This window comes from Anopheles moucheti, chromosome 2, assembly GCF_943734755.1.
Source record: "Anopheles moucheti chromosome 2, idAnoMoucSN_F20_07, whole genome shotgun sequence".
Lineage (NCBI taxonomy): Eukaryota > Metazoa > Arthropoda > Insecta > Diptera > Culicidae > Anopheles > Anopheles moucheti.
In genome coordinates this window covers 96737207-96765021 of record NC_069140.1, presented here as the reverse complement: position 1 = coordinate 96765021, position 27815 = coordinate 96737207, and the positions used below count along the sequence as shown (strand labels likewise).

The window sequence follows — 27815 nt, the reverse complement described above, 5'->3', positions numbered from 1 at the left end:
CAATGCCTGGATCAGGAGTGGTAGACATGTGTTGTGTTGGATGTACAGTGAATCAAATCTGCGGAAACTATTGCAACCCAATCTGACTAAGCATTCAGATCATTAACGTTACGTAAAGAATGTGGGTGGATACTTTCTCTTGATAATTCGATGGATTTTTAGCTGCAGAAAAACTCAGCACGTGCTGTCGCGTTTGTGTTTACACGGTGCTGTCAACATATTCAGCACATGCCCTAACGAACGGTAAGAAAAGCAAGACAAGGAACAGAAAGAAAACAACGTAAACAAGTCAAAGATATGGTCAAGAAATAATGCACAAGGAGGAACCGACAAAAGTGGGGCGCCACGAAATGACGTAAATAATCCGCCACCTCGTTTGTACTGTCTGATCGCGATCGGGTTACGCGTACATTAGGACGGTCGTTAAATTGGTGCCACGGAAGTGGAAATCGCGCCACCGAATCCGTCTGCTTTTCGGTTTGAGGACATTGTCAATAGCAAACAGGCAAAAGGAAATGTGCTAACCGTGGTGCCGACCAAAAACTCCAGTGTGTTCCAGTGGTGCTATTCGATTGGAATTGGAACCCGACGAAAACGAGCACCTGAGAGAAAGCGCCAAACGGTGTCGTGTTTATTTTTATTTTCATAAAGTTCCTTTCGTGCCCTACGGTTGTTTTGTGTGTTGTTATGTTGTGAGCAGTATCCGACGCATGGGGCTAGAAGTTTCATGTATGCAACTACGATCTAAAATCCCGATAAATGGCTAGGTTAAGATAACGTACACGAGCAAGTTGAGAGTGTGGCAGCAGAGTTGAGCAACATATACAAGGTGTGAACTAATTCGCAGCAAAAACACACCGAACGATCTCGCTTGCTTACGTTGATAAGCCTTTGAACGCGAACGGAAGGAACGGGTATACGCCACCACCACCAACTGACACACACACTCGATCAACTGACCTTCGGCAAAATGAGCGTTTCGAAGTATCTTCCTGTTCATGTGTCCACCTCGCAGAAAGTATGTCATACTGAACAACATATCACCCCGTTTGCTTGTGGTTTTAATACAAATCCCCTTATTCTCTCTTACCACAGATTATCATACTCTCGGTGTCAGCCGGGGTAGCCCTATTGGGAGCCCTTGCGGCTTACCTGGGTCGCCGGAGAACTCCACTGCCCCAGCAGCGCCGAATACGGAAACCCTGTAACAGACGGACACGCAACAGCGTTCGCAGCCCGAACGATATCATGTCCGTGGCTGGTTCGAAGGTGTCCGCCCGTTCGTACAGCCCGAGCGGATCGGTCCATGCAATCTCCGATCGGATGTCACTCGCGTCCGGTTCACTAGTAGCCGCCGGCGGTGCAGTAGGAGCAATGGGCACGATAGCCATTCTCGGCAACAGCACACCCCTTACACCGCAACAGCTCGGTGTGATGGGTATGGAAGCGCTAGAGAACGTCGTAAGCTATTGGGAGGATGCACTGGCTGGGCGCAACGATGTGGACATTCCCGGTCGGGCGGCGAATGCCGATGAGGATGAATTTTGTCGTGAGCTGCAAAACCTGCTAGACGCGGCATACAACCTACAGGAACAGGGGGAGCTACTGTTCTTGGACGAACGATCCGTGCTTTACCGGGACGATGAGCGGAAAGCCATCACGGGCGGAGAGCACGGCCTAACGAACGGTCACCGTTCCGGCTCGGATCCGAACTTTGATTCGGCCGAAAGTTTTGCTTCCGCGCTGGATCAGGTGGCCGATTTGCGTGAATTCGACGACACGGAATCGTTCATGGATCTGGAACGATATCCGCTGTACTCGAGCGCAATAGACACGATGGATGAGCAGCAGATACCGTATCGAACGTTGCGGACCGATATGGTCGGCTGTGCGTCCGATACGGAGTACCTGGCGAAGCTACACTGCATACGATTAGCTTTTAAATTACTATTCAAGGTAAGACCAGTAGCGAAAAACATAAGTGGGTGGAAAACAATGAAAACCCATCCCGTTTTCTCATTCGCAGGATCCCAAAAATAGCCGCTGGGTGGCCGATACCGGACGGCAGATACTGACCGATCTGCTCTGCCTCGGCGATAAGGATCCGAAGGATTTTCTCGTCGCGTACGAATCGATGCTGGAGTTTCTCCAGAACCCAAACCACTGGAACGACATCGAGCTCGAGCTGGAATCGCGCAACGTGAAGGCAATGACGTTCTACGACGTCGTGCTGGACTTTATCATACTGGATGCGTTCCGTGATCTGGACGCACCGCCCAACAGCGTGCTTGCCGTCATCAATAATCGCTTCCTGTCGAACGGCTTCAAAGAGTCGGCCCTCGCGACGGCCGTATGGTCGGTGCTGAAGGCGAAAAAGCGTATGCTCAAGTTCCCGAACGGGTTCATGTCCCACTTCTACTGCATCACCGAGCAGCTGTCGCCGCTGATGGTGTGGGGTTTCTTCGGACCGAACGAAAACCTTAAGGAGGTGTGCCAATACTTCAAGGACGAAACCATTGGCTTCCTGAGCGACATCTACAGCTTCCAGAAGTGTCGCTACACCACCGTCGAGGAGTTGGCGGAAGACATTCTCGAAAATATGCGCAAACGCGTTAACAACATCGGCGTGAAGTTCAATCAGTAGTAGTACCACGGTTGGGCAGTTTAGGTGTTACTTTTGAGGGAGTGGGACAAACTAGCTTGGTTGTAGATTATATTTTATCCTGGTGTTTCGTTCATTCTAATTTATTCCATTTACCAGAACGGATGGAAGGCTTAACGACGTGAGAAGAAAGTTTTGCCGGTGTGTGAAGATCACCTTCAATTCTAAAGACAAACGCGAGCGCGCGCTTGTAATGCGTAAGTGTAGGGCACCAAAGTTGGTAAGGGCAAGTGCACAAGCACAACAAAATACAAATTAAGCATCCTCCTGTGCTAGGATAGATGTTTGCATATGTGAAGGGATCCTTAAACCGGCACCATCTTGTTAATATCACGTAGAGTTTTTTGGGAGGCTATAGAGAGACAGCTAAGCGTAGGAAGATAGCTTTAATGAAGTGAGAAATAAACTGCTCCTTAAATACCCCTTTTCCCTACTGTCATCCTCAATTCAGGGCTTTAAAAAAGGTACGTCTTTTTCGTTTGTTATTATTTGGGAATACATCCGGCCGATAGCGACTTGCAGCAGCTTTTCTATTTTGACCAATTAATTAAAAATATTAGATTTGCGATTAAATAAATATCCAGCATCGTTGCGTATTGCAAGGAATAATATTACGGGGCCAAAAAGCGCTCCTTACCACACGATATATACGAGAATGGGATCCGTCTGCCGAGCGCGCCTGCAGGCTACTTAATCGTCTGCTGCAATTTGGTCATGCGTTCCTCGAGCTTCCTTACCTCCTTGTTAACGTTTTCTAAGTTCTGTGCGAATGCTTCCTGCACACCGGTAAGCAGTGTCTTGTTGGCAGCCACTCCGTTCAGGATGGAAGCTTGCGTTGTTTCCAGCTCGGCAAACAGTTTGCTAAAGTTTGTAGCTGCAAATGGGGAACAAAAAAAAGAAGACGTTAACGTATCGTGTGGCATTACGGATGTTTCGTGAGATTATTACCGTATTTGTGCAACGATTCCAAGGTTTGCATACGGTGCAACATATCGGGAAGAATCTGCACGATCGGTTCGGTGCTTTTCGCAATTTCGTAAAGTTCCAAGATCTAAAACATGGGATAAGAGATAGAATTATAACGCCTCGGTGCACCGGGTGAATGCACTTACCTTTTGTTCCCTGTTGGGGTCCTGTCCCGTTGCGTTCGATTTCTCCTGGATGCTGTTCATTTGCTGCAGCAAATTGTTCAGTCGCTGCTCGATCGTATCCAGCTGGGACGGTTGCAACAGTGCGGCCTTTGCAGATATGTTCTGTACCGCTTCGATTAGATTACCCGTACCGGTTGTGCCGGCTAGACGGCTGATACGTTCCGGTTTCGCACCCACAGCCACCTCCAGTTGATGCAGCCGATGTTCCAGCTGGGCGACGCGTGCACTTTGCATCAGCTCGTTTGCAACCATCTTCGGATCACTGCTCGAAACGGCACCGGACTTCTTGTACTCTTCGATCTGGGCGATTAGTTTCTTCGCTTCCGCATCACCACCACCGGCTACTACCTCGCTGCCGATGACCTGTTCTAGCTTCAGGCTCTCTAGCACCTTCTTCGCTGTGCTGACCACCCCAAACACCGTCTCGTATGAAGCCTTTTCCTCCGCCGTACGACCTGTATCCGCACGCGATGCTTCGATCTCTTCCATCAGCTCGTTCATTTCACACTTTAGACGGTGGCAACGCTGCAGCGGAGTTTCCCGTTCGCCTTCGCCCGCCAGCTCGTAGTCGAGACTGCGTGCGTCATAGCCCAGCCGATTCTTCCGGCCTATGCCGTCGGAGAAATCAACGTCACCGGTAAGGTATTTGCCGCGGAACTTTCCGATCGAGTCCTTGGTTGAGATGTGCAACCGCTCGATCGCATCGTTCACGGGTTCATCCTCATCGTAATCCGATGTTTCGGTTTCGTTCACGTCCGGAGTTTCGTACACGTCGGGTTGGTCGTGAGCCTGCAAGCAAACGCAATCAGACAGCACATGTTATTGTGTACCATGGAAGATTTAATGGCCCAGTTGGCTGGCAAAACACGTACAATGTAAGGCAAGTACTGGAACTTTGGGTCTGCCATTATTAGTCCCTGCCTGCGGTAGTTTTGATACGGGAACGAAGAGAATTTTTATTTACGCTGAACGGTATTCCTGCAATTGTTGACAGTCGATGACATCACTGTGTTCGAAGGAGAGAGATGGGCATAGTTGTTGACAGCTGACGTCAATCGTCCCGTTGTTTGAGCCAATTTTTCAGCCTAATTTATTGAAAAGGTGTTAATCTGCACAAACACTACATTACCTTATCAAAATGCACTGCATTCTTTTCAAATTTCTATTTCTAAGCATCAATGTACGTTGACGAAAAGAATCCAATGGCTATCGTAAAGATAATTTCCACCACCATCACTAGATGGCGCTAACCGGAAATGAGATCTGTTATACGATGGTAAAGAAAAGGAGCCCGAAAATACGCGAGAGCGGATCAGCAATATGCATACTGGAGGGGAATTGATGTCAGCTCCTGTTTTGGATGCTCTCTTGGTGTTGGAAATCTGAAAACAGCCGGTTTTGTATGGAATTTCGTACCGGCCGACGGTACGCAGTTGTGCATACACACGCAACACAAAACCACACAAGGCGATCGTATCGCTCGAATAGTGAGAGCGAGATCGGCTGCCGATGCCTAAATGCGAGCAGCGCGTGATAAGACTCGCGTGATAAGCCAGGTATGCGAATGAGGGAGGGGATTCTCCATCTTGAAGAGAGCGATGGTGTGCGTTGCAGGGTTGGCGTCGTATGTATTGACGAGTCCAGCTCGGTGTTGCTTTGTTTGGGAAAAGCTTTTTGCGTTGACAAGTTCGGTAGAGCTATCAAATGACCGTCGAATGTTGATGCTGGCAACGATAACTTGCCAATGAATATATTACATTATATTATATGAGATATATGAGACAATTGTATGAGATAATAAAATGAGCCAAACAACATGACGCGGAATATGTCAAAAAAGTCCCCAAAAACCCTGCAAAAATATCCAACGTAGGGGAAACTCCTCTCTCACGCGCAATGATAACACGCGTGAGCGGCTCAGCTATATGCACGCTGCAGGGACATACATGTTACCTCTTGTTTTGGATGCTCTCTTGGTGTTGGAAATCTGAAAACAGCCCGTTTTGTATGGAATTTCGTACCGGCCGACGGTACGCAGTTGTGCATACACACGCTACACATAGCCACACAAGGCGATCGTATCGCTCGAATGGTGAGAGCGAGATCGGCTGCCGATGCTAAATGCGAGCACCGCGTGATAAGACTCTCGCGTGATAAGCCAGGTATGCGAATGAGGGAGGGGATTCTCCATCTTGAAGAAAGCGATGGTGTGCGTTGCAGGGTTGGCGTCGTATGTATTGACGAGTCCAGCTCAGTGTTGCTTTGTTCGGGAAAAGCTATATGCGTTGACAAGTTCGGTAGAGCTATCGAAGGACCGTCGAATGTTGATGCTGGCAACGATAACTTGCCAATGAATATATTACATTATATTATATGAGATATATGAGACAATTGTATGAGATACCAAAACGAGCCAAACCACATCACGCTGAACATGTCAATATAGTCCCCAAAAACCCTGCAAAAATATCCAACGTAGGGGAAACTCCTCTCTCACGCGCAATGATAACACGCGTGAGCGGCTCAGCTATATGCACGCTGCAGGAACATACATGTTACCTCTTGTTTTGGATGCTCTCTTGGTGTCGAAAATCTGAAAACAGCCCGTTTTGTATGGAATTTCGTACCGGCCGACGGTACGCAGTTGTGCATACACACGCTACACATAGCCACACAAGGCGATCGTATCGCTCGAATGGTGAGAGCGAGATCGGCTGCCGATGCTAAATGCGAGCACCGCGTGATAAGACTCTCGCGTGATAAGCCAGGTATGCGAATGAGGGAGGGGATTCTCCATCTTGAAGAGAGCGATGGTGTGCGTTGCAGGGTTGGCGTCGTATGTATTGACGAGTCCAGCTCGGTGTTGCTTTGTTTGGGAAAAGCTTTTTGCGTTGACAAGTTCGGTAGAGCTATCAAATGACCGTCGAATGTTGATGCTGGCAACGATAACTTGCCAATGAATATATTACATTATATTATATGAGATATATGAGACAATTGTATGAGATAATAAAATGAGCCAAACAACATGACGCGGAATATGTCAAAAAAGTCCCCAAAAACCCTGCAAAAATATCCAACGTAGGGGAAACTCCTCTCTCACGCGCAATGATAACACGCGTGAGCGGCTCAGCTATATGCACGCTGCAGGGACATACATGTTACCTCTTGTTTTGGATGCTCTCTTGGTGTTGGAAATCTGAAAACAGCCCGTTTTGTATGGAATTTCGTACCGGTCGACGGTACGCAGTTGTGCATACACACGCTACACATAGCCACACAAGGCGATCGTATCGCTCGAATGGTGAGAGCGAGATCGGCTGCCGATGCTAAATGCGAGCACCGCGTGATAAGACTCTCGCGTGATAAGCCAGGTATGCGAATGAGGGAGGGGATTCTCCATCTTGAAGAAAGCGATGGTGTGCGTTGCAGGGTTGGCGTCGTATGTATTGACGAGTCCAGCTCAGTGTTGCTTTGTTCGGGAAAAGCTATATGCGTTGACAAGTTCGGTAGAGCTATCGAAGGACCGTCGAATGTTGATGCTGGCAACGATAACTTGCCAATGAATATATTACATTATATTATATGAGATATATGAGACAATTGTATGAGATACCAAAACGAGCCAAACCACATCACGCTGAACATGTCAATATAGTCCCCAAAAACCCTGCAAAAATATCCAACGTAGGGGAAACTCCTCTCTCACGCGCAATGATAACACGCGTGAGCGGCTCAGCTATATGCACGCTGCAGGAACATACATGTTACCTCTTGTTTTGGATGCTCTCTTGGTGTCGAAAATCTGAAAACAGCCCGTTTTGTATGGAATTTCGTATCCACCGACGACGACGGCAATTTTTTATGGAATTTCGGAAACGCATTTTTTTTCATCGACTGGTGGAGATTTAAACGCCTGCGCAAGACACGAAAATAATGTGCGTGGAACGATCGACATGGTGCGTAGAACAGAATGTTCCTAAATAATCACGTTTATCAAATAATACACCCCCATTATATTTACGTATTGTTTTATCAATAAAAATACTTTCGGATGGTGCTTGTTGCGAAACGAAAATCGCGAATTAGATTCGGAATAGAGATTTAGATTCCTTTATTCAGTGCAAAGATTCGTTCAGATTCATGAATCCGAATCTGAAATACCCAACACTAATTCTCTCACCCAACCTGTGTCATCTGTTATTTGGAACTTCTAGCCGTATGTGAACCACATTTAGCGATCTCTTATTGAAATGTTTAGTTTATTGTTTCAATTTATGATACATTCACAGGCAACGAAACGTGCAAGATGTTTCCCATTACTAGTTTCCCTTCTCTGAACGGCCATCAATCAAATCCGAAGCGTGAACAACTGAACAAAACGCAAATGTTTAACCGACCGAAATCGTGGGCTGGGCGAAAGAAAATCCCTTTTTCCTCTCCGTTACCTACATATTTTGCTAAAGCTTTCGTTTTTTGTTCTTTCTTTTAGATAACATTCTTCCCTTTTTCCCAACTGAAGCAAGATGAAACAAACATTGCGGTTAAACGCTGTCGCATCAAACACTTTGACCGGTCGCCGCAAAACCGGTGTTTCTGGTGTAGCCTAAAACACAGAGCAGCTTAATGTACTAATTGCAAATTAAATTCACAAATCTGTTTGCTAAGCGCTTTCTCGCATGCCCTGGAGAACACTTTCCCTTTGCACTTCACTCATCCCACCCATCGTTAACTGCACCATTTCGCACACCGAGTTCGGGAGTAGTTTTTACGACAACGACATAAAAACGATGGGGATAAATTTTAAATATTACTACTACTTCGCTAAAATTTCGTCCAAGCAGTGTGTCCGCTGGACCACCTGGACAAGGTTTACACTATGCGTTTTGGGGCGTTGTTTTGATTCCAATTCTCCTATAAAGAAATGAGGACGCTGCGTTTCGGTGCGTGTGGACGCATTCTAACTGATAGGATATTGCCTAGGTTCAATGCACAGGCATTGGCTGTGTTTTCCTACGAATGAGCTACTCGGACTGAGGGTACCACCAGTGGTTTATCCCGTAAGGTGTATCTAATCTCCTTCAACGGCCGCTCGTTGCCTCATTTGCCATCGCAAGAACATTCACTACGCGTAACGAACGAGAGATTCGCAAATGAGTTGTGCTTAAAAGTGGCAAAATCTGGAGCAAAACGATTCAACGGGTGGTTTTGGTTCGAGTTGGAGCAACGGCACAAAAACACAGGACAGTGTTTTAGCAAATGTACGGTACAAACGGGAAACTTGAGTTGTTAAGTTATCATTTACCGCATATTACGTCGGCTGGGTAATTAGGACTGTATTCACATAATTTTAGCTAACGGTAGTTTAATAGTTCCGTGAAGTTCCTTCCATAGATTTCATACCTGCCGTTTGTTGCAGGTCAAGTTTAAGATTAAGTTTCGTGTGATAATTTCCTTCTCTTTTCAACTTCTTGCGTCGATTTGTTTGTTAAAGTAGCGTTGCGTTGTGCACTCCACTGCACTGATATTTTAGTTGAAGTCTACTGCAAGGAAGTTTTCTTGGTTTTTGGCGAAATATATTACACACGGCTTTGAAATGAACGTCGTCGTGGGGGGGACAAACAATACACAACTGAATGCAAAAACTTACTACAAATTTAAATTAAAGGAAAACATAAACACAAACTAAGTATTAATAAAAACGATTATATTTGTTTCTTTGATTTAACTTAAGTATTATAAAAATGACGGATTAGCGCGCTCCTCACGGCTCACTCACAGACATTCATCTTGTATGTATCATTTGTTAATTTCTTTTGCCCGCGTACGCTCGATGTATCCTCCCTCACCCGCTTTGCCACACAAACTGTAAGCTCGGCCTTCCCCCTCCCGGTGGAAAGGTGACTCACGTGCGGCCACAAAAAGATTAATTATAAGCAAATTCTATACACAAATAATAGTTATAACATAACATGGGACAATACGGGGTAGTAGTATTAGGTCGATTCTTTTGGAAAGGATTGGATAATATTCTTTACTTCTACTATTACTTGAATGTGTAAGCAGCAATAACCCCTAACAGATTGTGTTACCACCAGGCTAACGCTGTACGACTTGTTTTGCAGCCAAGGAAAAAAACATTACGGCGAGAAAGAGTGAAAGAAAGTATAAAAGGAAATTAAAAAAAATATGTATATAAAAAAAGATTAACGAGTAATAATTAGCAGCATAATATAATTAGTCTTTAATTTATAACCTTTGTTATTACTTCCTCTTCCTCATTACTAATATCTCCGAGCGCACTGTGTTAACGGTAATGGTTGCGTGTATTAATAATTTATAGCAGGTTTTAATGCGCATTCACATGTTCTAGTTCGTTTTAAAGTTCCTATCGGTTTCCTTTTGCGTGTCACTGTTGTGGTATCGCACGGCTTTCCATTATGCCTTACATTGCTTGTCATAACGCTATCAGTTTGATTTAATCTTAATGGTTTCACTTATTCACTTATAACTTACCGCTTCAAAAGGGGAAACAAAAGGACAACAGCAATCCCGAAAGCGTGAAGGGTTATTAATGAGTCGACTATACCCTAAGAGCTGTTGCGGAAAAGCGGAAACTGAGGAGATAAATATTTGTTGCAGGAATGTCGTACCGCAAAGAGTGTATGCTAGAAAACAAACCCGACCACTGTGTGTAAAGTTGATTTTTTTTTCTTCTCTCAAAAAGGTTCAGGCATAGAAGTTTGTTTTTATCGAGTCAAAAAAAAAAGAGCACGAAACGTTACGCAAGAGGAGTATATATCAATCTTACAAGGCTATCCTAACTAGCAGATGACTTAGCACTTCCCATCTCCTACGTAGTTAGTTGTCCATTCTGCAGAATTGGTTGTCTTTTTGCGATCTTCTACAGAACTGATTATTCACATTGGTGAAAAGGATAGTGAAGGATTATTAACGAATAAGGGACGTTATCAAAAATATATATTAAGGGAGAAAAAAAAACAAACAAATTCGACTTCCCCACAAACAAAAAAGGGAACAAAACATTCCAAATATACATTGAAACAATAAGAAAGATTAACAGTATACAAGTGTATAGCCATGTGCAATATATCCCACACCATTCCCGAAGAGTAACTGCTGCCATCTCAACAACTTTAGGTCAGTTGCGCTCTAAGGGTGGTTTGTTGTGTGAAGAGTAGATGAACGAATACTATGACTTTTTGGCAGATGTTGCCACTGTCCGAAGGAAGGTGGGATGACGCGTGATACTGGTAGAAGTGGAAGAGAGAGGTGAAGTAGCAGACAGAGGGCTCCGGACATTGCGCGGGCCTCAAATCACCAGTGCCATATCTTTTTTGCTCGGCAGATTTGCCTTCTTGCCCTGCCACAGCGAGTTGTGTATCGTGAACGCGTCAATCGTTACGGTGAGGTGTTTGGTGTGCACTTGGGTGAAACATTTACCGCCCGAGTTGTATCTGCAATGGAAAAGCGCAATCAGAGTTTAGTTGGCGCAGCAGTTGGCCAAACCCGTTTGGGCGAGGTGGCCGGCTTACTTGAAGAACTTGTCGAACATCACATCGTCGACCTGGCTCGGGCCCGTACCGTACAGCTTGATAATCTGCTCGTTCTCCGGCCAGTAGCCGTACAGGGCGCGGAACTGGCAGCCGGCATCGCGGAACAGCACCAGGAAGTGCTTCGCCTCCGAGCGGGCAATCTTTTCCAGCACCTTTTGCTTTGCGTCGCGGTTCACCGCACCCGGGAAGACACAGTACTCGACGGCATTCAGTATGATGCCTCGGTTGGATTTCGTAGCCGGTTGCTTGTACAATCTCGGTCCTGTAATAACATGGCAAACATGTAATCGATCAAACATTAGTGCACCGGTACACTGCGCCATCGCCCTAATCGACTATGAATCACTTTACTAAAAGCGAAACAAATTACTGATGTGACAAATAAAATTGTGAGCGAGAAAGAGCAACAACTTCCAAGCAAACTACAGACCGTTGTAATCCATCATGGAGCTCGCGTTGGACGATATGTCGCTGGAACCATCGTCAAAGCCACGGCGCTTCGTGATCAACCCGGGCGGTAGCGAACCCGGACCGGACGGCGAAGGCAGATGGCGACTCGACGGGCCCATTCCCGGTGACGGTGCTCGCCTCGGTGGTGTCGCCCGACCCAATCCGGAGTCGGAGTCTAGTGTGTGGGGGGGGGGGGCAGTTTTGTTAGTGCCAGTGAAGGAGGCGTACGACATCCATTAGCGCGAGCGGTAAGAGAGCGGGTATGATGGTCGCGCACGGGCAACATGTGGCACATGAAGGCACGCGCAAATGGTAACAAGAAGTAGGAGCAGTTGCAGTTTTGAGATTTTTGTTTTTGCGAAGTGCCATGAAGAGATGTTGTGGAGAAGATACAATAAAATAATTTCAATCAGTCAAATTGTCAGGCATGGTTAGCGCAGCGGCGCAGTTCAGTGGGTGGGTGTGAGGGAAAGGGAGAAATGGGGCACATTAGTTGAGGGTTGCAAGTTAGATTTCTTTTATTTTTGCTTATTGTTCAGCGCAACAATCATGATTATTGTGATTAAGCAGCATTGCATTTTTATTTGTATTAAATGCAGCTTTTGTCATTTTTTTCCGGTCATTCCAATTCGGTTAGTAAACAAGATAGAACAAACATAATAACAAAAAAAACGAGCAAAAAACTAAGAACATACACCAAATAAACACAAGAATAAGAAAGTAAAACAGTAAGAATGAACATGATATGAATGGTAAGGAGGAAAAAGAACATCAAACACGCAGTGAAGACCCAAATTCATGAATCATTGATAGAGAACAAAACCGTCACCACGCAAGAGTAGAGTTGATCGATGTCTTTCTTTTTTACACGGTCCTTGTGAAAGTGTTAATGCCTACAGCTAGTGTGTTACTGGTGCGCTGACCCTTGCGTTACATTACTGCTGCCTTCTAATTACGGTTAGTTTATTAAGGATTAGTGTAATACTGTTACAACGCATGAAGCTCTTTAAGCCACCATCGCTACTCTACAGTGATGATTCATAATTTAATTAAAACTACTAATACAGCTTATAGGGAGATCGCACTTCACTATGCCATCTCGCGAACAAAAACGAATATTTTGTAACGAATCTTCCAAAGCCAAGTTTACCTTTCCCATTATTATGTCCAACCATTATTTTGGTTGGTGAAAACTTGCGCGCAACAGCATTTATACCATGAGGTGGTTCATGTTTGTACTTGATGGCATTAAACGATTGCCGACGTGCTAGTCCCCGCTTCTGGTTTGTGCTGCTTTCTAACGTTAGTCGTTGAAAAACATTCACCAGACACTCCTTCAGGGTTGAAGAGGAAGAGCGTCCACCATTCTTCGCTTCAGAACGATTTACCAGCTGTTGATTAAGCATATTGGATTGCTGTGCACGTTCTGTATCACCACTATTTCGCACAAGTTCAATCAGTTTATCGGTTTTGCTTGCTAGAACTTTGTCCGATGAGATGTTCGCGATGCCTTTTCGAACGCTAGCGTCCTCTCTGCCCGATCGAAGACTTTCGTACACTGCCAGACAGCGATCGCAGTACCAATGGTTGAGATTTTCCTGCTCATCCAGTGGTAATCCTTCGAATCGAACGTACGCAGGAACGGCCACGGTTTGGCGGTACGTGGATCTACGGTCGAAATTTCCATTGCTCCTCAGGTGCGAAAAGTCTAACCTTCGGAGCGGGGTAAATTCGCTAATCGTTGCACAAGAGACACACAGCAACATTTCGATGCTGCTAATCAACGATCGAACACTATCAATTCTCAACTCAACGGAGTGTATTTCACTAAGTGCACAGTGGACACAGACACACCATCAAATCAACGGCAGAACAACGTGCTCTCTTCACAAAGCACACAAGCACCAAAGTGTATGGCGATCTTCACCGCTAAAATTACTAGCTGCAATCAGCAATATGCTCGGACTAAACGAAATAACTGTGGCATGTGTTATGAGTCGTACCGTGGACAGCGGCGAATGGAATAATAATGACGTAGTCTGCACCGAACGAGCAAAACAGCATCTCACATGCTGTGAATGTGCGGGACCACCAACCACCATTTGTTTATCGCCGCCAGTCGCATATACAATCCAGCTCTACTCGCGCATTATTGTCGGGACCTCGATTGAAACTAATTACGATCCATTTGCGACTGGCACAGTGGCACAAAACTAAGCAAATTTGACGAAAACAAAGAAATTGTATGGGTGAGAAACAATAGTTCGTAGCAAAGTGGACCCCATCCGGAAGTAGTAGTAGATAGGAAGCGTGTAGATCAAGGGAAAACTTTATAGAAGTGCAGAAATGATTAAAACAAAAATTAAAAACTATGATTGCAAATGCAACGAAATTAAACAAACCAAGGGAAACAAAAGAGTAAACTAACCCAATATTCGACATTCCCATTCATATCTCGAAACAGGATGTCATCCTTTACCAAAATTATTACTGTTTTTTTAGATGTATTATGCTGGAGTAGTTATAGTATTTGGTAGTGAAATAGTAAACCCCAAATAATACCGCCACAGATGAGAAAGGCTTTTGTGGTGCTTTTTATAGCGTTAAACATTCGCAGAACAACCCAGCATAAAGGAGAACAGTTGAGACCAGTTGACCATTACCATCTGACCGCTTCCAGCAGGTTCAGATGTGCAACATGTTTGTATATGTTCGTGTGGATGTGTGTCGGTGTGTCGGTGTGTGTGTGAGAGGGGGAACGGAAATACGGCATCAGTCGGTGGACTGTGCGCATGTGAGAGGAATTCTTACCGCATAGATTCATTAGGGAGTTTGATTTACGTCCCCGGAAATTGGCACCTTTCGCTAGCGAGATACGGGACAGTGTGCGGCCCCGTTCGATCGTGGCTGGTTCTGGAAAAAGCACAGGAGACATGAAGGTTTACGTGTGTACAAGGTGAAACAATTGCAACGCAAAAAACGTCCGACTTCATCGGCGCTCGTTAATCGATCGCAGTGATAACGTATAGGATCGTAGTGTAAGATGGTTCTTAACATTTTATTCAAGTTTATCTTAATTTGTGGCGTTTTATAAACTACTCCAACTGTCGCACGAGGCCTTCAGCAAAATTAAACACAACCAATGGAAGATGTTGGACTAACTATAAAATTACTTGTATAAATGTATAACGAAAGCACGTATGTTGCCTAAATTCCCAAAAAGTTAACGTTAGATCAACAACTTCGAGCTTTTGCTTGAACTGTAGGAATTTTGAGACTACATTTTGCAACTAAGGCTGTGTAAACAGTGGAGAGATTTATTTAATCAGCATATGTGTTAACTGTTTTATGCTACTTAAAAAACGCCACAAACTAACCCTAAAAAATAAGATAAATCTGATACTGAACTGATAAATAACCCTGTAGTAGGAGGTTCGTTGAGTAAGGACAATGATTATTGCTAGTACTATATTCTGTGCTACCAAATAAAACCGAAAAGATTGAGCAAGCGCAACACCCTTAATCCTTTAAACTCCCATTTGTTGGAATAAATAAATAAAAAAAATGAGAGTAACCAAACGTAATACCGAAGTCCCATTAAAAGGTGCAGAAAACATTTGCAGAGATAACCAATAACTTGTGAAGCCCAAAAAGTGTAACGCACTGTTTTTTTTTCACACAAATTCACATGCCACTATTCGCATGTGCCAAATTTAAAGGTGGATTTGGGTGGAAAGTTCAATGAATATTGTGGATGACAAAATTAAGCAAAACGTTACCAAGTCAAGCATGCATAAAGTAATGTATAATTTAGCGTTCATAATAGTATAATACTTTCCAAACAAATGGTTACTTATTAGCGTGGGATAAAATACACTTTTGGTTTCGACTAGTAAATGATCAAGTTTTGGTTAGGTTAGTTAAACGGATTAGTATAGTTAGTTGTTCACAGCTACACTACTAGCAAAGCAAATGCGCATTCCACTGTGTTGATTCATAGCATAATGTTGATCGTCGCAGCGGAATCACACGGAAACGATCTGACGGGAAATAGTAGACGACACTTTTCTTTATGCAAGTACGGAAAAAAAACCATCACCAACCTCTTCCTGTTTTGTAAGATCCACGGCGTCCGATCGGAGTTGAACTACTGCTGGGATACTCGTCCGGTGATTCTGGATATTTTTGTTAAGCAAGTTTAGTTGCGATATGGTACCCCCGATACATAACAGCGTGATAGCAGTAGTAGTATTGATATTACACGACGTCAGTGTAATGTGGTTATTTTAAATACAGTATGGTGCGTTAAGCAGAGTGATTCAAGATAGAAAAAAGAAGAGAAGTAAACATCAAATCGGTTAGATCGTTGTAGAACCAATCTTAATCAATAATACGATTTGTTTTGCACATTTTACCACGAAAAAAAAGCAAGCGAGCGGATCTTTACACTGCACAATACGAATATAAAACATGGTCGGAAGCAAGAGCTTATTTTTGTAAAAACACTTTAAAAAACGAAGATAGTTTAAGCTTGAACAAAGAACATAAAATAGTGCGACAATTACACACAAACGTTAGCTAAAATATAATAATACTGGTTAGTCAAACACTACAAACATTATTTTTTAATGACCATTTCATCACCTGGTGCCGTTCGATCACCAATTGTAATTTGGGTGTGAATAATGCGTTTTTTCATCCTCATGATTTATAAAAAAATATTACAACAATCAACAACAACAAAATTTATGGAATATACGAAACAGCTTTTCAATGCGCTGTGAAATTTAAGAAATTATTTATATAACATAAATAGAGCCAAATTAAACCAAACATTACCTCTGATTGCAAGCGAATCCTGTGATCCCCGGTAGTAATCTCGACGTATCGTGTTCGAGGCACTATGCATACCGAGACCTGAACCGAGACCTATGCATACCGAGATCGTCGTGTAGATCATCGAAATCATAATTGAAGCCGGAATTCACAGACATACAAACAAACATTCGCACAAAACAAAAGAAAAAGAAGAAAAAACAGAACATAATGCAAACACATAAAAGAAATGCTCAGAAAACTCAAGTAAGTTATGCATTTAAAAAAACACATTTCAGGAAACACTTTTGCATTGGCGTTCAGCAACAGCACATAAGCGCATTCCGTTCCGTTCCAATCCTGGAGTTATCGAAAATTATCCTCATTACTTACCGGTCAAATTCGAGTTGGAACCCTTCTTGCCCCGACTGCTCAAACTGGACGCTTCACTCAAATCAACCGAGCCGGACTCGACGTGAATCGTTTTTGGTCGGGGACGGGTCAACTTCTGCGTGCGTAATTTGGCCACTGGTGTCGGGGTGGTCGAATGTGCCGTTTGATGAAGCTGCTGCTGATACATCTGATGCTTCAGTTGCAGCTCGCGATCGATTGTCTTTCCCTAGAATACAAAACCAACGTTGGTGAGAATTTAGCGAACAGCATTGGTGGTTTTGCACAATTTATTCGTTGGCTCCTTACTTCTCTCTCCGCTTCCTCGATGGCTTTCTTGAGTTTATGTGCTTCGAGGATCGCTTGACGGCGTGCAAACTGTTCCTCCTTTTTGCGGGCCCGTTCCTCCTCCTTTTCGCGTTCCTTCTCGCGGCGTTGCATCGCGTCGATGTCTTTGCGTGCTTTTGCTTCTTCGGCTTGTTGTCTCCGTTGTAGCGAGAGCAGCATAATCTTTTCCTTTTTCCGTTCCATCTCGTCAATGGAGGTCTGCGGAACAGAGAACACCAGCGAAAGCATTTATAATAATGCAATAAGTAGTAGCTTGGAAACAATTTACTATACCTGGTCGTTCGATACATCAATGACGATCTTGGCTTTTCGCTCCGTCTCGCTACCATATCCATCGCTGCTATTGTTATGACTGCTGTAGTGTCCGTTGCCACTGATCGAGTGGTCCTCCATTGTGTACCGTCGATCGCCAACATGATCCATGTTCATCTGCTGCTGGTGCATCATCATCATCGGGGACTGTGGTGCAGCCGCACTGCCAGCGACATTCACCTTGTGCATCACCGGCTCGAATGGCGACACGCCACTATTATCGGCGATAATACTCTTCCGCGCATGCAACGCGTTGTGTTCCTCGTTGAAACTGCTTGAGAAGCTGCTCGCCGTCTTTACACTGTACGTTCCAAAGTTGTTGGCATTGGTTTCTGCTTTTCGTGCACGCAACCAACCAGCCCAACACAGAATGAGCGATAAGAGGGAAATACAAAACGGCAAATAGGTACGTGGTTAGTACATCATGAGGGAAAAAAGAAAGTTCACTGATTTTATTGACTACTGCACACACTCGCCCTCATTGTCCCAAAAAATGACGGGGGTTCAATATTTCGTCTGCGTGTTTTCATGAGCGTACATTGGCTTGTCGTTCCACATGAGCAACATCTTTGAGATCTGTTTCTTCCTAAATCTCCCGCATCTTCGACGGTGTAGGAAGCAGTAATCAGATAGGTGTCGAAAGTAGGAACACGTGGTAACACGTGAAATTGTCAAAAGCTTGATGAGGCACGAAATAAACCTGCTCATCCACAACTGCTAATTACGTTCATGTGCGGAAGCACAAAGAAACACTAACAACTAATAAGCGTTTACAGCCCTAGGAAAGTAAAAATGGATTGTCAAAAGTGCACTCAAATGCGTACCTCGTGACGAAGTCTTTTCGATCATACTGTCTCGGCGTTTTTCACCCTCGCTGGAATCGCTGGCAAGAGATTTGTCCTTCTTTGGTGAGCGCTTTGTTCGCAACGGTGGCTTTGGCCTTTTCGGCTGTTCGTTGTCAAATGAGATGTAGAACCCTTTTTCGTTCACATCTTCTTGTGGGTCCTGAAACAAACAACAGCACACACGCATTAATTCTACAGTTACTGACATTTTCATTGCAGGCATGCAACACTGCAGAATGTATCTGCAACTTACATGGAAACTATTCGAATTGAGACTTGGCCGCGTCGGCGACGGTATTCTGTAAGTACGGTTACCGCTAGTTATGTTCAGCTTGCTCAAATGCTTATCCAGATCCTGTACATTTCCACCAGCACTGTTTCGTAACCCGCCATTCCCTTTGCTACTACCATACAGTGCGTCCAGCTGTTGCTGTTGCTGGTGCTGCTGCCGTAAGCCAAAGCTGTCATTACGCCCACCGCTCTTCGATGTGTTGATCTCAATGTCACCCGTGTCTTCATCGCCTATGAAGGAAATGCTTTGCGGTGCCATATCATCGATCGGTGGTGATAGCGGCATACTCCGATTGTCACGATAGTCTCCACCACCACCCATCATTGGACTTCCTCCTGCCGAAGGACTGTTTCCATTGCTGATCATCATCTGCGAGATTTGATTGCGCACCTTGCTGTGTTGCGGGCTGGCCGCTGTTTGGCCGCCACCACCACCAAGATTATGGTGAGGATGATGTACCTCAAACAGATTTTGGAATGACTGTTGACTACCGCCACTGCCACCGCTTCCGACACGACCACTACCACCGCCGTAGCCACTATCGCCATCGCCACCGTTGTGATGAAGCGAGAACCCGCTGCTCGGCGCTGGGGATTTATTGTAACCACCCAGCGTGTTCGCCTTCGGGCCATGGTTCCAGGCGTTCACATCAACCATACTATTAGAGCTATCGTTACGTCCAGAAATGATCGGAGATCCACCCAGAGGTACACCAGCCGCCGCCGCCGACTGGGCCCACGTCCGACGCTGTGTCGGTTGTGGAGGAGTCGAGTTATTTTCGTGCAGGAAAAATTGTCCCCCGTGCGATTGCTGTGGTTGCGGGTCTTTCATCTCCGGCGGATGTTGCTGATACGGATCCCGATAATGGTTCGAGTCTTGATGATAGAACTGCTGTTGTTGTTGCTGCTGCTGCTGCTGCTGTTGCTGGTGGTGATCCATGTTCAAGTATGGGTTCGAGGAGTATTGGTGGCTTTCCTTGTTCATTGTCCGGTACTGATTACCACCATTATGTTCACTAATAAGCTGCGTTTGGCTTTGTTCGCGACTGTACGCTAGATGGCTGTTGTTATTCGGATGGTGACCATAGTTCACCTGTTGCTGAACGTACTGGCCCTGTTCATTGATGTATTGCATCGTGTGCTGCTGCTGGTGCTGCGCAATGTACGGATCACGGCTGGGTGGACGCATCCCGTAATTGATCGGCGATGACTGCTGCTGCGGCAGGTGAGGACTAGAGCCGAACATTTGAGTATTCATCGGACGATACGTGTTGGCTGGGATGCTTTGCTGTGATCCATACTGCTACAAGGAACGAGAGGAAAAGCTCAGATTTAGCATACTTTTATACGCACATTTCTTCTTCGTGTCGCATGATCTGTTTTCATCATGTTCATTAATATGGTTTGCAATCAATTTGCCAAAGCTTCCGTATTATGTTAAGCATAGTAAAATACCAAGAAAAAAAACTTGAAGATGTAGAAGATATCAAATGGATGGAAAACAAACATTGTATGTAAAGTTCGCATCAAAGGCTATCAAATGTGTTTTAAATGGAAGTCAAATGCATGGCCCACAAATGGTGACGATTAGAATGTTAACAGCAGGTGGATGGAGATGGTCAATTACCTGATTTAGCAGATTGGCTATCTGCTGCGCATGCAGTAGTTGCTGTGCCTGCAGCGTTTGGGCTTGGATTTGATTCTGCTGCTGGGTGAGACGCTGTATGTCCGCCTGAATATCGTGCAAGTTGGAGTTCATTTTCGAAATGCTTTGCTATTGGTTTGCGAGGCATGGGTTTTATTTTGCATTTATTTTGGTTGATGTTGTTGTGAAAGACCGTGAATATGGATGGGGCGCAAGTTGTTAGTGCGGAATGCAAGCAATACAAACGGCATACGAAGTACCGATTGAGTGTGAGTGAATGCATACGTGTAAGGATTGTAACAACGATTAACGCCACAGTTAAATGGAAAATCCACATGTGGATGGGTCGATGGAAAAGAGGGAGATCAGTTAATCCACGTGATCATACGATCGTTTGAGCAATTAAAGCCATTGCGAAGAAGAGGGATATGGAGTAAAGAGAGAAGAAGAATATGAAAGTAAAAAAAAACGAGCGATTAGAATTTTGTTACGCGCGGTTCGATGTTAGGCGATTGATGCACACAAGAGTATTAAGGCATGAAACGAAAACGGACGAAAAAACAAGCATACAACCAAAACAAATAACACCACAACTTAAAACGATTGGTAACGTTATTTACTTGATACTGTTCCAGGTCCATGTTCTCCAGATCGGGAGTCTTCTTCGGTTCGATTATTTGTGCATTCCATTTCTGCTCATACTTGCTGTGGTCTTCCAAATCCTGATTATGGTCACACGGAAACAAACAGGATGGTAGAGAGAAAAAGGACACAAATATATATATATAGGTCTAATTAACCCTGTTGCTTTTTTCCGCCAAACAAAATACCATTAGTGAAACATCTACAGCTGATTAACTTAAACTGAAACAAGCCCATGCATTATGTAATCAAAAGAAAATCAGGTTTAATTTTAATGAACGGCCGAATGCCAACCGATGAGCATGTTCTTTTATGGTCCGATTTTGAAGTATACTTTTTTGCTTTATGTTGCTTATAGATTAGGCAGGACAGAGAGTCAATAGTTATTCAAACACCCAACAATATCAGTATTACGCCTACAGTACCTTGAGGGAACATGGTCGTTCCGCCTTTTCTACTACAATCTCATCGTCTACTACCGTAGCCCCGTCGTTCGATTCTTTCGAGGTGGATTCCGGCTCGCCGGCGACATTGCTGCCACTTTTGCTCTGTCCAGCCCGGATGTCGGGAGAAGTATTGGTAGGCGGAGCAGAAGAACGCACGGAAAGTAATGTTCCGGTACGATCACGGTGGATACATCGTTTATATACATATACAACAAACGCGCCCGGACATTTGGGTATGTTTGATTTAGTTGGCGGTGATGTTGAAAGGGAGAAATAATGTGGCCCAAGTTCACAGGCGCGCGCGTTTATGGTGTGTTGATTGGTCGATATTGGTTTGCATACAGGAGGCGCAGCAAAAAGGACGAAATGAAAGAAAATAAACGGTTGTTTGAGCATGAACGTGAATAGTGAACATATAAGGTAAAATGCGGCTATCACAAAACAATTTCTCTCTCACACACACACACACTTCGGCTTGGTGCGTTTCATTTTTTTAAAGCAAAGCATTTTTTTTCGAACTAAAGAAAAATAGGTAAACAAATTTGCACACTGGTTCACTCTGCGCTGGTATTTAACAATTCCAAATCATACATAAGCGCAACCAAAAAGAAAAGAACAGTGTTCAGAAGCGTAATGTTTTAGGCACGTCGTACCAAGCGTCGATATACAATGAGTGTGCAAAAAAGCAAAAGATGTAATTTCGAGTGACGTCAAACTCAAATTAAATGCTTCTAAAATGGTGGGAATAAGTTCGAAGGAATCGCACGACGACTGTGCCACGAATGCGGCTACCAGATTACCAGACCTAACGGGAAAAAGTCACTTGAAACCGAAATTTACATACTTCATACATAATCCTACCACCTACAACGTCGTATTAGTAACACGTGTGTTTGCAATGTGCAATGTGTACTTGTTTAACTGTAAAAGTGAGTTTGTACATCAGGTGTGTCTGGGGGCTACGCTAAAATGATTCATAATGTTAAGGAAAACACCAAGAGTTTGTGCCAAAACTTGGAACCGAGAAAAGAAGATTGGCAACAAAAGATATATTACCACAACATACTCTCTACTGTACAACTTATTAGATTCTCGTCTTTTTCTACTTCTTTTGCGCTGATCATGAGAGGCTTCTTTTTCGTAATAATAAAACAATCCGATTCGATTTTCAATGTTAGCGTCTCATGGGACAACGTTTGAACGCCAGAATTAGTCACACACGTACACACACTACTACGAATGTCAAAACCACCACCACCCACCCCCGGGGTGGGTCTCGGTTCCAGTGCACCCCTCACCTTGCTAATTGCTTGTAAAAAAGCCTGTTTGCCAACCGTTTGTAGCTGCTTTGTCCAGGCAGTTTCAATACGACGCTTTTCCTGCTCGATCAGACGACGCTTTTCTTCCAGCTTCAGCTTGATGGTCGAAATCTTCGAAGCATCTTCCAGAGGTTGCGAGTCGTCTAAAATAAAACCAAAAATGTATATATCTCGCTTTCCTTCCTGTCTGTAAGTTTTGGGGCTGAACGTTGCTTACCGACATCATCCATTTTCTGTACGCTTATGGCTTGCTGTTGCCAAGTGGTGGTATTTGGCAATGTGGCAAATGATGTTTTCCTTCGCGGTGTTAGCTCAACGTCCGGGACGGTTGCTGTGACTGCGACTGCCATTCCCATCGCAGGCGTACCATCTCCATCGACAAGATCGCGTTCTACGGAATTGCTTCCACTTCTGCCGGCGTTGCTACCATCACCGGAATGGCTCATTGGGCTGCTGTTGGAATGTAACGTGGTACTGTTGTGACGCCGCAAAGTGCCACTGCTACTTCCAGGCAACTTTTCGGTGTCACGGTCCTGCTTTTCGTTACCCGAGTCAGTGTCGTATCCAAACTGTATCGACCCACGGGCGTCCGCTAACGAAGATCTCGCCGGTACGACCGGTTCTATCGATGTCAGGCTGGTGTTGGAGATTTTACGCTCCCGCTCAAAGCGCCCTACGGTATTCAGTTGATCCTGAGAACCTCCAAAATTTTCAATCGTCAGCTGTGAATCATCACTAAAGGAATTGCGCCGTGAACGTCGACCTACCGAAAAGAAGTTAAGAAAGGAATAATATTAACACTCTCCCCGCTTGTCTAGAGCATGTTACAGGATGTTATTAGTGGCGGAAACGGACAGAATTGTTTGCCTTATCAACCCGGGTGTTTGCACCCGATAGATTCTAAATTTGATAGAATATTCATTATCATGTTGAACGCATAAACATGCACAAACAAACTAAATCGAAACAAGCAAGCATGATGTGGTGAGATGGAATGTAGTGGAAACACGCTTTTGATATGGAAAATTAACACAAAATATCGAATACGTTCCTTACCTGAGAAACTGGTTTTGCGCGACTCTTCCCAATTGCTCGGCCGCCCTGCCGGGATGCTATCACCTAGAAGCACCACGAGAAGGGTTTTGAAAACGTAAAATATGCACCGATTCAGCAACTGATCTAGCCCTATCCGGTTGAACAGCGCCATGACGATAACGCTGTTCGTGTACCAATCACTTGGTACGTTCTCGGGGGTTTGATTTAGGGATTCAAGGTTTCTCTTTGGGTTTCTCTCTATATTTAACAACGAAACACTTTGCACGCAACCATCATCACCACCAAACTAACCGACGGATGAACCCGTCCGTTCACAGTCCAGTAGTAAGGCTATCTGCACGACCAATGCGTCGTCACATCACTTGTTCTCAACTACCATCACAACGTGTGTATTCTGCTCGTCGAACCATGACGGCGACGTCCAATGAACTAACGGGCAATGCGGGGGCCCTGGTGCCCAATCTTCTATGCTTTGAGGGTTCTTCAATGTTCTTCACAAACACACACACACACATACGCACACATCCAAACAAACAAGATCTCGATGGGTTATGATCCAAGTTGCCTCACTACATTCCCCTTCTGTTGCTATCCTGAATTTCATATCTTCGCTATTCTTTTTCTTGATTTTTGTGAACTGTTTCTTGACGGACAACTAGACGCGCCCGCACCTGCGAGCCGACCGTCACGATTGGGTCCACTTCCGCACACTAACTGGCAGCGCATTATTGGGTTGTGCGAACCGCAACCAACCCATCTCCATCCACTGTGTGGCCGGCTACCGTATGTGGAACTTTGTTCGTTCCATCGTGTTTATTTTTCCTTCCTCGGTTTCGTTACAGTTTGCCTGCCGTACGAAAACTCTCGGTGAAATGGTTCAGTGAAGGTGAAATGGCAAGCACCAAGCACCAGGTGCCCGGTTGTGTGGCACACACATGCAAACCTCCGTTTTCTGTGGTCCGATAATTTAACGAATGTGGTTGTACTGTGGTAATAGTTTTATGTTTACCACTCTCTTGCAGACTTAATTTTTTAGGGCTTTATTGTACAACGCGTGAAGTGCTTGCGCTTCTCGTGAGATAGCCACACTAAATCCAAAGGAAAATGTAAGGCAATTAGTTGGTGCTTCTCAGCTACTCCACTTTCCCATTTCTGTATGCTTTGGGAGGTATGGTTTTTTGAGCATATGTGTGTCTGATAATATCAATCATTCATGTTTTCATTCCTATCGGCTAAATCTAACTATCTTCATGAGCGGCAGTTCTCATATGATGGAAGGGAGGGCGTTTCATAAATCCCTACAAATCATACCCCTTTTCCCCTGGCGAAAGATCAATCATCATTTCTGTTTACTCATTTCCTTGTTTTTTCCAAACATCCAAAATTCATCTACAATAAACGTCTATCATTGGAGAAACGTTTTGTATAGTTTTGCCTGCATACAGACAACAAGATGTCTTATCATCCCACGATATAAACAAGCCTGTTCAAAAGACAAAAAAGATGAACGAAACGAAACCACCCACTCTCCGACAGAAACTGCCCATCCGTTGAAGCCCCGTCATAAAGGAAAGCGAAATAAAGGTGTACCCAGCAGGCACGGTGTGTGGCGAAATGTCATTCTGTAGTTGCATTATACCGTCGTTGCTTGTTGTTTAAAGTAGTTCCGAAGGATCGGCGATGCGTAGAGCATGATTGACTTTCTGGTTTGCACATGTGCACATGTGGCAGTGTGTCTAAAGCACTGTGTGGACGGTTTGTGCCTGTGAGGTCGCATGGTGTGCAATTGATTAACAACAAATCATATTGATTACATTTGAATTATTGTGAAATTCATTGGCGAACGTTCAATGCCGGTGGTTTTGTGGAAAGTGCGTTCCGAAGTAAACAGGAAACATGTGTGCATTCCACCCACAATATGGGAATAATGTATGAAAACAATGGTTGCAAAATGAGTTCACTCAAAAATATATAGAAATTTGCGAAAGGATTTCATTTCGTATGGTGTAATGGATGCTGAGAAAGCATATTGCTGGTAGCAAACAAATGTATAAATAAAACTGTGCCGACTCTCCATAACAGGTCAAATTGAAAATTGAAACTCAAAAGAGAAAATTGAACGTATCAAACGCTAAGCTAAGCATTATGAAGGAAACACTTGAACAGTAATTTTTAATGCGTACGAAAGGTTGAAATTATAACCTTACACGCTTCCGCATATGCAAAAATCGTACCTCGTTCCTCTGCTTTCGAATCATTGTTTGTTTTTTCCTTGGCTTGTCTAATTCTGGCCGGTACCAGAGGTTCTTGCATTGAGGATAAAGTTGGCACTCCTTTACTTCGGTGTACGATAAATCCTAAAATTAAACGAAAAGGTTCTTCGATTAGTAAGGACTTTTTTGCAAGTGCACAGTACAAGCTACCTTCATCGGGATCTGCCTGCTGGTACGGTGATTGCTGTTGCTGGTACAGCTGATGCGGTTGGTGCTGTTCTGGAATTTCCCTGGTGGAGATATGCTTCCTGAGTGTGCTGGCCGATGGTGACCGATTGACTGTGAGGGGTGGAAAGGAAAAGTTAGTGAAATCATTTAACACAAATTGAGCTAACTTCTCGCTACGAATGAGTGTTTCCTTTTCGTGGGGAGAAAACAATAAATATATAACAAATTAACAAAGCTAGAACAGAGTAAACTAAGGAAGAGCAAATAGATACAATGGAAAACAATCACAAGAATAAAAGGTAAAATACTAACACAAATCTATCAAATAAAGGAAGCTCACGCATACGAAATGATAGGGTTTAATGGAAAGCTGAGATTGTTGCAAAAAAACGACATGGCCTACAGCATGCAACAATATCTAGCGCGAATTATGTAAAATGTGAATATATTATTTTTAATTTCATCTTATTTATAAAGGCAAAATAAAAACAAAAAAAATGTCTAAAAAAACGGGGAACACAAATCTGAATGATGTACAAATGTGTATTGTCTGCAAAAAAGCTCTTCTGCTTGTATAAACAAAATTGCAAATTAAACTCAATTGAATAAATGAATCATTATCAGAAGCTTGTGCCGCTAGTTAACAAACGCGATGAAATATGTAAAAGATGATTACAACAGTGACAACACGCCTGAATGTACAAAAGCGTGTGAAAAATGCAACTACCACAAACACAACATAAAAAAACAAAACAAAACAGGCTGCAATAAGCCACGATCACACCGATGAGAAACCGTAAACATATTTGCTTTGATCTAGATAATCAAACGGCTTAAACGCTGTTTTCATCATTAGGCGCTCTCTGTTTGTGCTTTAGAGAGCAGATAATTGTCTACGATCTTATGCAGCATCCCATCATCGATACGCACGCACGATCGATCAGCACGTGCTCGCAGCACCGAAAATCAACGGAAGTACCAATCGAAAGCAATCGCCGGACGGTTTAAAAATTTCACTCCACTTCGAAACGTTCTTCGAGCGGTTTCGAAGCGATCGTTGAAAGTGAAATGAATATCTCGCCAAACGGCGATCGCAACGCAACGAAACGCAACAAAACCATAATATTAATAATTCCCGCTACGTCGGTCTTGGGCTCAGGCCCAAATGCGAAGCTGGCCGGGTTCGTGTATGTTTTCTTCCATTTTTTACCGCTTTCCGGCAAATCAGAGAGATTGAAACGTGTGGTTTTTCCTCGGTTTCGGAAGAAGAATTTCACATAGCTTTTTTTGGCTATGATCAGCACGAAATCTGAAAGATGTGAGTAGTGGCACAAACCACCCTACATAATGGGGCAAATAAGAGCGGCTTCATTTTCATATTACGAGAGCCCACTTTTCGAATTAGGCATAAATTTCGAAACTATA

The 27815-nt window shown here is 44.1% G+C and overlaps 3 protein-coding genes across 8 annotated transcripts in view; 1 reads left to right on the top strand and 2 right to left on the bottom strand.

Annotated features, from left to right (window-relative positions):
- The first annotated feature begins 103 nt into the window (after nucleotides 1-103).
- Nucleotides 104-2802, top strand: LOC128299915 (mitoguardin). The gene is made up of 4 exons (XM_053036068.1): nucleotides 104-243; nucleotides 768-1018; nucleotides 1096-1956; nucleotides 2027-2802. Exons 2-4 carry the CDS (start codon nucleotides 971-973, stop codon nucleotides 2642-2644), a joined length of 1527 nt encoding a protein of 508 aa, XP_052892028.1. The 5' UTR covers nucleotides 104-243; nucleotides 768-970; the 3' UTR covers nucleotides 2645-2802.
- Nucleotides 2803-3127: 325 nt separating this feature from the next.
- LOC128299916 (dynactin subunit 2) lies at nucleotides 3128-4832 on the bottom strand. Its single transcript, XM_053036069.1, has 4 exons — nucleotides 4686-4832; nucleotides 3775-4602; nucleotides 3611-3713; nucleotides 3128-3536 (listed from the first exon to the last, which is right to left on the bottom strand). Exons 1-4 carry the CDS (start codon nucleotides 4719-4721, stop codon nucleotides 3349-3351), a joined length of 1155 nt encoding a protein of 384 aa, XP_052892029.1. The 5' UTR covers nucleotides 4722-4832; the 3' UTR covers nucleotides 3128-3348.
- Nucleotides 4833-9499: 4667 nt separating this feature from the next.
- The window catches only part of LOC128298743 (patronin), a 49917-nt gene continuing 31601 nt past the window's right edge, over nucleotides 9500-27815 (bottom strand). Inside the window, exons 9-27 of one of the 6 annotated variants that reach the window (XM_053034516.1) lie at nucleotides 26373-26501; nucleotides 26184-26306; nucleotides 23950-24012; nucleotides 23111-23656; nucleotides 22873-23036; nucleotides 21554-21676; nucleotides 21107-21208; nucleotides 20469-20615; nucleotides 18804-20144; nucleotides 18530-18710; nucleotides 17667-18040; nucleotides 17355-17591; nucleotides 17049-17274; nucleotides 16680-16757; nucleotides 15944-16015; nucleotides 14652-14753; nucleotides 11821-12015; nucleotides 11370-11652; nucleotides 9500-11291 (exon numbers count right to left, since the gene is read on the bottom strand). In XM_053034516.1, coding sequence (XP_052890476.1) covers nucleotides 11147-11291; nucleotides 11370-11652; nucleotides 11821-12015; nucleotides 14652-14753; nucleotides 15944-16015; nucleotides 16680-16757; nucleotides 17049-17274; nucleotides 17355-17591; nucleotides 17667-18040; nucleotides 18530-18710; nucleotides 18804-20144; nucleotides 20469-20615; nucleotides 21107-21208; nucleotides 21554-21676; nucleotides 22873-23036; nucleotides 23111-23656; nucleotides 23950-24012; nucleotides 26184-26306; nucleotides 26373-26501 — 4631 coding nt within the window. In that variant the 3' untranslated portion in view covers nucleotides 9500-11146. Of the gene's footprint in view, nucleotides 11292-11369; nucleotides 11653-11820; nucleotides 12016-14651; nucleotides 14754-15943; nucleotides 16016-16679; nucleotides 16770-17048; nucleotides 17275-17354; nucleotides 17592-17666; nucleotides 18041-18529; nucleotides 18711-18803; nucleotides 20145-20468; nucleotides 20616-21106; nucleotides 21209-21553; nucleotides 21677-22872; nucleotides 23037-23110; nucleotides 23657-23949; nucleotides 24013-26183; nucleotides 26307-26372; nucleotides 26502-27815 lie in introns of all 6 variants that reach the window. The other 5 variants (XM_053034517.1, XM_053034519.1, XM_053034520.1 and 2 more) reach the window with 5 other exon arrangements.